The 12,560-nt window shown below is 36.5% G+C and overlaps 1 protein-coding gene and 1 long non-coding RNA gene across 2 annotated transcripts; both read right to left on the reverse strand.

Moving 5' to 3' along the window:
- Positions 1-372: 372 nt before the first annotated feature.
- On the reverse strand, positions 373-1,590 carry LOC145819920 (uncharacterized). The gene is made up of 2 exons (XR_014360690.1): positions 1,319-1,590; positions 373-835 (listed from the first exon to the last, which is right to left on the reverse strand). It is a non-coding gene; the product is annotated as an uncharacterized LOC145819920 (long non-coding RNA).
- Positions 1,591-11,403: 9,813 nt separating this feature from the next.
- Positions 11,404-12,030, reverse strand: LOC145812146 (uncharacterized). The gene has a single exon (XM_082907590.1). The coding sequence runs from the start codon at positions 12,028-12,030 to the stop codon at positions 11,404-11,406; it is 627 nt and encodes a 208-aa protein (XP_082763716.1).
- Between the last annotated feature and the right edge of the window lie 530 nt (positions 12,031-12,560).

Raw genomic sequence — 12,560 nt, forward strand, 5'->3', positions numbered from 1 at the left:
TTATTTAAGGCCCTGTTTGGTAATGTTTAAATTTATAATTTTTTGTTTAAACTGTAAATAAAAACCTGTTTAGTTTTTGTTTTTATTTTCAAAAAGTTGTAAATTCAAAAATTGATATACTTATTTATCTTTTTCCCTCCTTCTCCCACCTTTTTTGACCATCATCTGTTATTCATCACTATCGGCTACCATCTCCGATGGCTTCCTCTGCCAACCATCTCCCTTGGCCCTGAATGAACTCTCATCATGTCTAACCACCCCCAGTCATCAACCACCGGAGATAACCACCTTAAATTGATAGTACTATTGGCAAATTTGATTGCGAGTAGGCAAAAATGGTTGTTCCATTTTATATATTTGCCATGTTATCAGTTTTGAGACCTAACAATCCCAAAATACTTATATTTCTAACTTCAAATCGTATACACAACAAACTCATAGAAAATTCATGGAAAACAAAAACAACATGAAAAAAAGGTAAAATTCAAGAAGCATAGAGGATTTTCTCATTTTTCCTCTCGATCTCATTGAAGCTAGGATCAGGGTTTCCTCCTTATCCAAAAATTAAAAAGAAAAAATAAAATAAAAAAAAAGTCTCCGGTTTGGGACTCCAATTTTAGTAATTTAGACTCCAACAATAGGGGAAGCACATTGGGTGCTACTAGCCACTCGACGACAGGACAAGGGTGGAACTTGCATGCCTTGTCTGTCAGAGTGCTTCTTTCTTTTCTTGGTATGTTCTTGTTTCTTCAGATCCTCTAAGCATCGAACCTCAGCCATTATACACGCAAATGATCTTGCTTTCCCTGAATAATATCTCGATAATCCCCTCTTGCTGAAACAACAAAACATAAACAAAAATTTTTAAAAACAAAAATTCGTTTATTGTTTATTTTCATTTGATTTGAAAATAAATTTTTATTCCTTCTTTCCTATTCTACTCCCTCCACCACACTGTCCATCCCCCATCTTTGACCATTGTTCCTCTGACCACCACCTCCAACCACCACTTTCAGTGGTCAACAATCTTCTTTGGCCGTATTTCACTTTTGTTCAAAATAAGTTTTTGAAATATACAAGTGTACAGAACAAAAAGTCAACTATAAATGTAATTAAACAATACGCATTTAGAAAAAAAAAACTAGAAAACGACCAAAGAAATTTTAAGTTATGGGTAGCTTTCTGATTTTTTTTTTTTTTTTGTTGGGTTACATACCATTTACGTACAACAAATACAATCATTTTGTTACTTGGAACGACTTATGGTTTGAAAACTGAAATGAATGTAACTAAGGAAAATTCACAATAATGATCTTACTTCTGAGGAAGGTTCGTCTTGAGTGTATCCATGTCAAAAGTCCTCATGTTTCCAGTTCCTTTCTCCATATTGGTTGAGAGAGAGGGAGAGAGAGAGAGAGCTGAGGAGGAGAAGATGGTAATGGTGAAGGTTTATATAAGAGGTTTGTAAATGGGAAAAAGGAAAACAGAGTTAATGGTTAGATTGAAGAGAAATGGGGGATAAGAGGTCACCATAAGTCAGAAGCAATTTTTGGGGTACAATAAAGGTGGTTCGGTTGACAAAAAATACATGCTTGTGGACCATTCATGTTATTGGATTTGTATGTGTGAGAGACACATATCCACAACCCTTTCTAAACTTGCTCTTGTTCATTCAATTATCCCCTTTCTTTGAACCCCTTTTGGTGCTCTCTCTCTCTCTCTCTCTCTGAATATGGCCTAGTTTTGTTCTCTCATTTGGTGGTCCACATTAAAGGTCACTACACAACCATATATGTGGTGACATGTTAGATTTTCGGAGCAATCAACAATACTATATATTTAGAAAAAATATTTTTTAAAAAAATGTATAAATCAAATTTATTTTTGGATATGCTTTGAAGATTTTATTTAAGAATAATTTTTAAAATATATAATTTTTTTTTTTGTTTCTAAAAATTAGTATAATACAAAGGTATGAAGTCTAAAACTCATAAAACATGCCACTTTGGTGCAACTTATGGTTTTTTATGTTATGGGTCTATATTTGTATTGAGTATTTGGTAGTTTACAAATTATATGACAAAAATAACATGATGAAATTGAAAAAAAGTTAATCATTGGGATATTGAGGGAGAGAATGCTTTAGCTTCTACATTTAAATTATAAATTTTTAACTTGTAAAAAATGCACAAAGCAAGTTTCTTTTGTTACTAAAGTTGTCGTTATTATGTTTTAGTAACAAAATTGGGCATTTAGTGATGAGTTATTATTTTTTTGGAATCAAATTTTGTTAAATTTTTTTTTGAGACCAAATTATTTTGTCCCTAAAAATGTATTTATTAGCGATATTTTCAAAATTTTGTTGCTAAAAGCCCTTTTTTTTTATTATTTGAGATAACTTTTTAACGACTATCCTTATGACGATAGAAATTAATTTCTAAATGCTTTTTACAACAAATTTTTTACCTTTTGGGACAGAGTTAATTCTAAAACTCTTGAGATATAGAGATAACTTTTTAACGACTATTCTTACGACTATCCTTAAGGTTGTAGTGCTAGGTATAGCGTGGTAGGTTTGAGTGCTCTAGATTTCTGGTAATTCAAACCAAATTAGCTTGATTGTTTTCATTTTTCAGAAAACACTTCTCAGAAAATTTTACTTTTTATTTTTCGTGTTTTTTTGTTTTTATTGAATTTTTTAAATATTTTAAGCATTTTTTTTTACTTTTTAGACACAACTAACATAAATACACCTAAAAAGTAAAAAAATTGTAAAAAAATCTTTTAAAAATTCACTAAATACCAAAAATATAAAAAAATATAAGAATTCAGTACATTTTTTGTATTTTTATGTATTTATTAATTTTTTAAAGTATTTTTTCACAAATTGTTTACTTTTTATATAAAGAACATGAAGAAGGAAACAACACTAATAATACTATTAATAAGCTAAACTAAAACTGAAATATAATACTAAAAGAAAACAGTTTAAATAAACATTAATAATAAAACTTACAATTGTTTAATGGAGAGAAATAAACAATTCTTCAAAATACATAACTTGAAAACGAACTTGAAAAGAAAATTACAGAGATAGGTTTTTCTCTTGAGGAATGAATGCTCTCAATTTTTTCTAACTCTGCCTTATTCTTGACTGAAGAGGCCCTTTTATAATAAAAAAAGACCACTGTTAGCCTTGTGAGTGAATACTATGAGTCTTGTGAGTGAATAGTCTTGACTTGAAAGGAGCATCAGAAGCACATGGGAGTTGTCTGCTGCTTTCGGTGAGTGACTAAATCTTTTACTGTGTTGAATTTGTCGGTGGGATGATGAATGATGAATGATGAATAGTAATGTTGACTTTTTGATGAATAGTGAACAGTAAAGTTGACTTTTTTACTATTCATATATACCAGCAGCTTTTCTCAAAAGACGAGTATTGATTGAAGCTGATAATTATAGCTATATAGAATCCAATGACTGAGTTAAGCATATTGGTCCTGAGCATCTTGGAACTCGGGTCCATATGGATTTTAGGTAGTTGAACCTTCAGAAGAGCTTGAACTGTCTGAACCATCTTCTGAATTGCTATTATCCGAGTCTGACTTGGCTTGGGCCATGAGTAGACGAGCCATTTGGAGGAGCTCATCTTTGGATGACTTGGACTTGGGCTTAATCTTTGATTTGGATTTATCCTTTGACTTGGGCTGGTCAGAACTGGGCTTTGCTGACTTGGATTTAATCTTTGATTTGGATGACTTGGGCTTGGAAGAACTGGATGATGGGCTTCCAAGATTGACTGGAAGAAGTTGGCTTCCTTGAGTGACTGGAGTAGTTGGGATCTGCTGAGCTTTAACCATGGCAGGTGTAGGAGCATGAATGTTAATCGGGAACTCAGTTTGAACAATTTCATCAATTCGTTGAATCTTGAAGTTATCCCACCATTTAACCTTATGTAGCCGCTGAATCACTTTACCAGAAATACCATATTGCCATTTGAATATCCAAGGGATTTTATATTTGGATATAAAAATAAGCAATTGAGGGGATTCTCTTTGCTGTGGAGTAAATGAGAAAACAGTGGAGAAGTAATTGACTTGATCCAAAATTACTGATGGGAAGATGTCTGGAATGTCACCATAATGGGTCCACCATCTCAGAAACCAAGTAAGTAATTCTGACTTAAACTTTTCATCAAATTGAAGAAACCAGGAGTGACTAAATGTTTCATTTTAATATAGGAGGACTTTGAACTAGGCATCAATATAATCATAATAATTATATTGAAGGGAGTGATTAGGTAAATCTCGAAATTGATAAGTAGAACCCCATTCAATTAAGGAAACAAAATTGTGAATATAAAGTGAATGGTAAACCACTTTACTAGTGTAAGTACGATCATAAATGGGTTTAATCACAATTGAATGATGGTTGAGCAGGATGTCTTTATAGAAGGTGATTGTTTTCTCTAGATGGAGAGGAACAAAATGCCATCCAGGAGGGAAATAAGTTTTAATCAGATCATTAACAGATTGACTCTTTGGATGACTAGGTTCTTTGAAAAAGAGATTAGTAGTTGTTGAGTCAACATAATCAGATCGAGCAGTTTTAATAGGATTAGGAGGGTATGGAGTAACTGCTTGGCTGGATGAGGCAAAAGGGTCAGTGGCCAAAGCAGATGTGAAACTGGGTTGAGGAATATTACCAAGAACTTGGTAACGGTTAATCATTTCAATAGGATGGTATTGGGTGACTAACTCCAAAGGAGGAATAAAAGGTTGACTAGTTGGGACCAAGGCTTTAGAAGGGGGCCTTGGGCGAGATATCTGTTTGAAAAGAAATAAAGGTTAGCAATAAAAATTAGCAACCACTAAGGAGATCTAAATAAGTTTGATGAAAATTCAAACAGTTGTAATAATCAGCAAGTAAATGGCGACGTGCTTGAATTTGGTGGTACTGAATGTATTGAGCACGTTTAGTAGTTTTTCTGGCTAATTTTAACTGGGCAATGCGATGAGCAGTTTGGTGAATTAGATCACGGTAATGGGTAATTTGGGTTTTATGGTAAGCAATAAATGGAGTGGCCATCCCTATCCCCCCTGTAAAAATTCCCGGGTAAGGAAATCAGGAATGAAATTTTGACAACCAGGTATATATTCAATAGTAAAATCGAAAATACTTAAAATAGATTGCGAACGGGCAAAAATTTGCTTACTAGCAAGATTTTGAACATCTTTTTCTAAAACATATTTAGCAGATTTGCAATTAACACGAAGTAAAAATTATTGATTTAAAATATCATCTTGAAATTTACTGATACATAAAACAGTAGATAAAATTTCTTTTTTAATAGTACTATAATTCTTTTGTGCTTTATTCCAGACACCAGAATGATAACGAACAATTTGTTCAGATGACTGAGGAGTAATTTGCTGGAGAAGGATGCCGCCATAACCGATATCAGAGGCATCAGTTTGGATAATTTTGAATGAATTTTCAGTAGGAATACCAAGACAAGGAAGAGACTTGACATATTGTTTAACCTATTTAACAATAGTAGTATGAGTAGAAGACCAAGGAGGATGATTGTCTTTTAACCGATCAAACAGGGGTTGACAAGTTTTCCTAAGGTCTTTGTAAAATTCAGCAATATAATTCAGCGATCCTAAAAAACGTTGTAGTTGAGTTTTATCTAAGATTTCATCAGGGAATTTAGACGCAAATTCAATGGAACGACTAATAGGTAAAATAGTATTCTGGTGAATATCATAACCTAAAAATCTGACTTTGGTTTGAAACAATCTAATCTTAGGAGCAGAAATGACTAGACCATGACTCTTAATGGTATAAAAGAATGCAGTACGATGTTTCCAGCGTTCACTAATTGATTTTGAAAAAATAAGAATATCATCTATATAAACTATGGAAAAATGACTAAATGGATTGAAAATATCATTCATTATATTTTGAAATTCTCTAGGAGCGTTTTTTAACCCAAATGGCATGACATTCCATTCATAGTGACCAAAAGATGTAGTAAAAGCAGTTTTATATCTATCTTGAGGATGAATTTGTATCTGCCAAAAATCAATTTTTAAATCAAATTTACTAAAAATAACAGCTTGAATAAGTTTTTTAATCAAATCTTTTTTATTAGGAATAGGATATCGAATCCATTCTGAAACTTTATTTAATGGTTTATAATTGATGACTAAGCGAGGGACACCTCGTTCTAATTCTGTCACGACCCAACCCCAGGGGCTTAGAGTTGGAATTGTGACTTACTAACTTATTCTTATTCGAAGCAAATTAAGTTGCGCAAGCGAAAATAAAAATAATTAAACAGAAATTTTACTACATTTTACTATTTAAAAAAAAGAAATACATTTCTAGGGTTTTCGTTATTTTCTTATTCAGTGACCAGCCCCGAATAGAGACAAAAGGAAGCAAAAATATAAAAAAGAGAAAGGTAAAATAGTGATTCATCATCAGTCCATATGTAGGTTCCATTTTGTAGGGTTATGGATTTCCCTTACATCTGGTCACCTGAAAGGGGTAACAGCTATAAGCACACAGCAGAGTGAGAAATATTATGCCAAGAGAGTAGGGAAATACAAAACAATCATGGATAATTAGTTAGGTTAAAATATTTACATATTTTAATTTAAAATGACAATTTATTTAAAGTGGCAGAATACAGAAATCATGTAAATAAATAATCATGACCATGGTATAAAACAGAACAGAATAGAGGTCACAGAAGTGACAGTCAAAATAGAGGTCAATGGATCCACGACAAACAGAGGACCACAAAGTGGTCAAACAGGGGCCAGTGGTTATTTAAGTCCCCTAAGGCGTGGGACTCCCGTGGTGATACTTACAAAACATAATTGTTTATAAGGTTACAGTCAAATATATACTAAAATTTAAACAAACATATCCATGGGTTTCTTTTTTAAGTAAATAGAGTTTAGAAGTAACCCACGTAACTGAAATATTTATAAATATAACTTTTATTTATATAACTTAATAAATATAACTTGTATAAAATAAGTTATGGTAACTCAAAACATTCGTAAAACATATGATGGTAAAGCAAAGTATAATATAACTCACCTTAATTATAACCCTTAGCCTTACTTACTACCAAAACTTCCCTACTATCAACTCCTCACTCTCACTTACGTCTCTCTCTCTCTCTCGGCTTCCACTCTTTATTCTTACGTTTCTTCATTAGTTTATCACCTTGCTCCTATTTATACTGTGAGCCGAGCTTCAATGGAGTGCCACGTATCCCCTCCTCAGGACGCTATAATGAGGCTAGAAGGTGAGCTCTTAATTGCAGATGTAAGATAAGATTGAATCTGTTAGAGATAAGTATTTAGACTTGGGCCTTTTTCCTCTTTTTCCTTTTTCTTTTGGGCCAAAATCCATAAGCTGCTGCTGGGCTAACCAATTCTCATTTCCCTTTTCTTTTTATTCATTTATTTATTTGTTTTAATGTTAAGCTTTTTCAATGTTCCTAATTTAAATTAAATTACATCTTATTTTATTATTATTATTTTTTATTTTATCATTATAAAGTTAATTAATTATTTATTATCTATAGTTTGACCCAACTAGTATTATAATTCCATAATGTGTTAATTTGTCCCTAATAATAATAATTCCTAATTAATCCTATATTTGATAACCCAAGCCAAATTAAATTTATATATTCATTTATTTAATAGTCTATCATCACATACAACCATAATTATATATAACTATAAATATTTATGTAGTATTTAATTAAACATTTAGGGTGTCACATTTCTCCCCTCCTGAATAGGAGTTTGTCCTCAAACTCGACGTACCTTAATTTTCGAAGAGGTGTGGGTATTTGGTTTGCATTTGACTCTCTGTTTCCCACGTGGCTTCTTCGATGTGATGATTTCGCCATAATACCTTTACCAGCGGCATGGTCTTGTTTCGAAGAACTTGATTACGACGATCGAGAATCTACATTGGCTGTTCTTCGTAAGAGAGATCTTCTCGAACTTCCAAGTTCTCATAGTCGATGACATGTCCTGGATCTCGGAGATACCGTCGGAGCATTGAAACGTGAAACACGTTGTGGATATTAGATAGCTCAGGAGGTAGTGCAAGGCGATAGGCTACAGGACCAATTCTTTTCAGTATCTCGAATGGCCCGATGTAACGTGGGTTTAGCTTTCCGCGCTTTCCGAATCGGATCACTCCTCTTGTTGGTGAGATTTTGAGAAACATGTGATCCCCTACTTGAAATTCCAAGTCTCGCCTCCAACTGTCCGCATAACTTTTTTGGCGACTCTGAGCAGTATGAATCCGCTGTTGGATGAGTTGGATTTTCTCACTTGCGATTTGCACGATTTCAGGACCTAACAATTTCTTGTCCCCGACTTCTGTTCAGCACAGGGGTGATCGACATCTCCTTCCATACAGAGCTTCGTACGGTGCCATTCCAATGCTTGCTTGATAGTTGTTGTTATCGGCGAATTCCACTAAAGGTAGGTGCTCATCCCAGTTACCTTTGAGGTCCAACATGCATATACGTAACATGTCTTCCAATGTCTGGATTGTTCTTTCGGATTGCCCATCCGTTTGTGGATGATAGGCCGTGCTGAACTTCAGTGTAGTTCCCAAAGCTTCTTGCAATTTATTCCAGAAGTGAGACACGAAACGAGGGTCTCGGTCAGACACGATTGAAACTGGGATACCATGTAACCGAATAATCTCTTTGATATATATAGTGGAAAACTTATTCAGAGGATACATGATTTTGATTGGTAGAAAGTGCGCTGACTTTGTCAATCGGTCTACTATAACCCATATTGCATCATTCTTTGAAAAAGACTATGGTAACCCGACCACGAAGTCCATAGTAATGTGTTCCTATTTCCATTCAGGAATATGGAGTGGTTGCAGCAGCCCCGCCGGTCTTTGATGTTCTGCTTTAACTTGCTAACAATGCAGACATTTAGAAACATGGTTTGCTATATCTTTTTTCATTCCGGTCCACCAGTAATGTTCCTTCAGATCATGATACATCTTTGTGTTGCCAGGGTGGACTGCAAATCTTGAGTTATGAGCTTCCTCCAGTATCTTTTTCTTGAGTTCCGGGATATCGGGTATGCAAATTCGATTCCAAAATTTCAGTATACCATTGCTTATAATGAAATCAGGATCAGGCGTGCTTCCTTGTTCCTCGTACCTTTTCTTCAAGAGTTTATCTTCCCATTGGCGCGCTTTAATTTCCCCAATCAATGCAGGCTCCATGGTTACGTTGGCGAGTAATCCATTGACCTTGCGGGAAACGAGGGTGCATGCCAAGCTTCTTGTTGACTTTTGACTCAGTGCGTCTATTACCACGTTAGCTTTGCCCGGATGGTGATGGATTTCTATATCATAGTCTTTCATAAATTCCAACCACCGTCGTTGCCTCATATTCAGTTCCTTCTGTGTGAATAGATATTTTAGCCTTTTGTGGTCAGTATAAATTTCATAGGTTGTACCGTAGAGATAATAACGCCAGATTTTGAGAGCAAAGATCACCGCAGCCAATTCCAAATCGTGCGTCGGATAGTTCTTCTCGTGAATCTTCAATTGTCGTGACACATAAGCAATGACCTTTCCGTCTTACATGAGAACACAACCCAACCCATTGTATGAGGCATCACTATAAATTACGAACCCATCCGCTCCGGTGGGGAGTGCCAGTATAGGGGCTGACATAAGTCGACCTTTTAGTTCTTGAAAGCAACGCTCCTGTTTATTAGTCCACTCAAAGGGTGTGTTCTTCTGAGTTAGCTGGGTCAAGGGCGATGCTATTTTTGAGAAATCTTGCACGAAGCGTCGATAATAACTGGCTAGACCCAAGAAACTTCGGATTTCCGACACATTAGTAGGTCGCGGCCAGTCCACGATTGCTGCAACTTTTTGGGGGTCAACCTAGATGCCATCTTTATTAATGACGTAACCGAGAAAGTGTACACTAGTGATCCAGAATTCGCATTTCTTTAACTTGGCATAAAATTTACGATCACGTAGTGTTTGTAGGACCATTCGCAAGTGCTGCTCATGGGCTTCTGATGACTTGGAGTATATGAGGATGTCGTCAATGAAAACGATGACGAACTCATTAAGATAGGGTTTGAATACTCTGTTCATGAGGTCCATGAAGGCTGCTGGGGCATTTGTGACGCCAAAAGGCATGACGAGAAACTCGTAATGCCCATAACGGGTTCTGAAGGAAGTCTTTTCAATGCTTTTCGTTTTAACTTTTAGCTGATGGTAGCCAGAACGTAAGTCAATTTTGGAAAATACTTGCGCGCCTTGAAGTTGATCAAATAAGTCATCGATTCGCGGCAGAGGATATCGATTCTTGATGGTGACCTTGTTCAGCTCCCGGTAATCGATGCATAATCTCATCGTGCCATCGTTTTTCTTTACGAACAATACCGGAGCTCCCCAGGGTGAGGTACTAGGCCGAATGAAACCTTTGTCCAAGAGTTCCTGGAGTTGAGTCTTCAGCTCTTTCAATTTTGTCATCGACATGCGATAAGGAGCTTTTGATATAGGCTGTGTGCCAGGTTGGGTTTCAATAGTAAATTCGATTTCTCGATCAACTGGAATACCGGGTAGATCTTCAAGAAAGACATCCGGGAATTCTCGAACTACAGGAATTGCATCAACGGTAGGGGCCTCTTTTTGTGTATCAACCACATAACAAATATAACTACCACAACCCTTGCTTAGAAGTCGTTGGGCCGCCAGGGAGGATATGATACCGGAAGGGTTAGAAACTTTAGCCCCATCAAAGTCAATTTCGGGTTGGTTTGGTAACTTGAGGGAGACTTTTTTGGCTTTACAATCGATAGAGGCGTGGTTGGCAGCTAGCCAATCCATACCTAAGATTACATCAAAGTTTCCAATGCGGAGGGGAATCAAGTCTACATATAAGGTTTTGCCTTTTAGGAATATAGCACATGATTTGTACACATCAGTACTACAGGCAGACTTACCAGAAGGAAAAGACACAGACAATGTATATCCTAATGGTTCGGGTGTTGATGTCAACTTGGCAGCAAAGTGTGGTGCAACAAAAGAATGAGTTGACCCAGAGTCAATAAGGACATGAGCTAAAAGACCACAGACAGAAAGTATACCTAACACAACATTTTCGGTAACTTCCGATTTTCCAGGTACCAAGGCGAAAGCCCGACCTTGGTGATTCTGATCATTCTTTTCTCCTCCCGGTCCCGCGGTTCTCCTGACTGGGTCAGAGGGGTTGGCTGTAGGGTTAACCATCTTTGGACAATCCCCTAGCAAGTGGCCAAACTGTCCGCATCTAAAACATGCCCCCGTGTCCCGATGGCATTGCCCTCAATGAATCCTCCCACAACTGGGGCAATTTAGAATAGTGCCACCTCGCGGGTTGGTAGGACCTTGGTGGCCTGAGCTGGTTGTGCCCATGTTCACCTTTTTATGAGGTGCAACACCGGGTCTTCTGTTATCTCCTTCCCAGAACTGCTTATTGTAGTTTGGTTCTCCAGAACGTGAGGCCTTAATTCCCTTTTCTGCTATGTACGCTCGGTCTACCACTTCTGCATAGGTTGCCAATTTCAAGACTTCAAGCCGGTCTTTAATTCCAGCATCCAATCCTGCTTCAAATTTCCTCGCTTTTCGAGTTTCGGTGGGGATGACGTATGTTGCAAACCGAGCAAGTTGTGTGAACTTGCTCTCATATTCGGCCACTGTCATGGTTCCTTGTTTCAGATGTATGAATTCAGATGCCTTCTGTTCCCGCAATGAATCTGGAAAGTATTTTTCATAGAATACTTCCAAGAATCTTGCCCAAGTCGTAATCTCCTCTTTGGCCAGAGCGAGAAGCCACCATTCCTGTGCATTGTCTTTGAAAGTGAAAGTGGCGAAAGTTACCTTTTGCCTCTCGGTGCAAGGTAGGGCACAAAAAATCTTTTCCATGTCTTTAACCCAAGCGTCTGCTACCATTGAGTCTGGGCCGCCGGTAAATGTGGTGGGTTTCAGATCCTGGAACTGTTTTATGGTAACCGGTCTTTCTTGTCGTCCCGGCGTCCCATTGTTGATGTTAGCTTACAAGGCTTGTAGAAAACTAGCAACCGCTCTTTCCATTACTCTTTCCATCAATTCCGTACCGCTAACTGATGACTCACTTCCATTACCATTAGCCATTCTACAAGTAATAGACGAGGTATTATATTTTCAACGCAGCATAGATATATATGTAGCACAACATGTAGTACGCTTTATATTTATATAAACTGCCAACATTACACATTTTTATTTATTTATTTTACAATTCCTATTACATTAGTCAGAATATGTTGGTGTCCCATCCCTGTGGTAAACAAAAGCAAAAGTCAACAAAAAGGGAATTAGAACATATCAAGATCAGCATACAAAAGATTTTCTACTATCCAGATCTAGAGTGGATGGTCAGATGGGCCGAAAAACCAGGGGAAATAGTGCTGCATAAAAAGCTCAAACTCCCATCCCAACTG

This window comes from Camellia sinensis, chromosome 2, assembly GCF_055761805.1.
Source record: "Camellia sinensis isolate YWXY chromosome 2, ASM5576180v1, whole genome shotgun sequence".
NCBI classification, from domain to species: domain Eukaryota; kingdom Viridiplantae; phylum Streptophyta; class Magnoliopsida; order Ericales; family Theaceae; genus Camellia; species Camellia sinensis.

Excerpts from the sequence above, each read along its gene's own strand:
- LOC145812146 (XM_082907590.1), bottom strand. The coding sequence starts at position 12,030 with ATGGTAGCAGACGCTTGGGTTAAAGACATGGAAAAGATTTTTTGTGCC.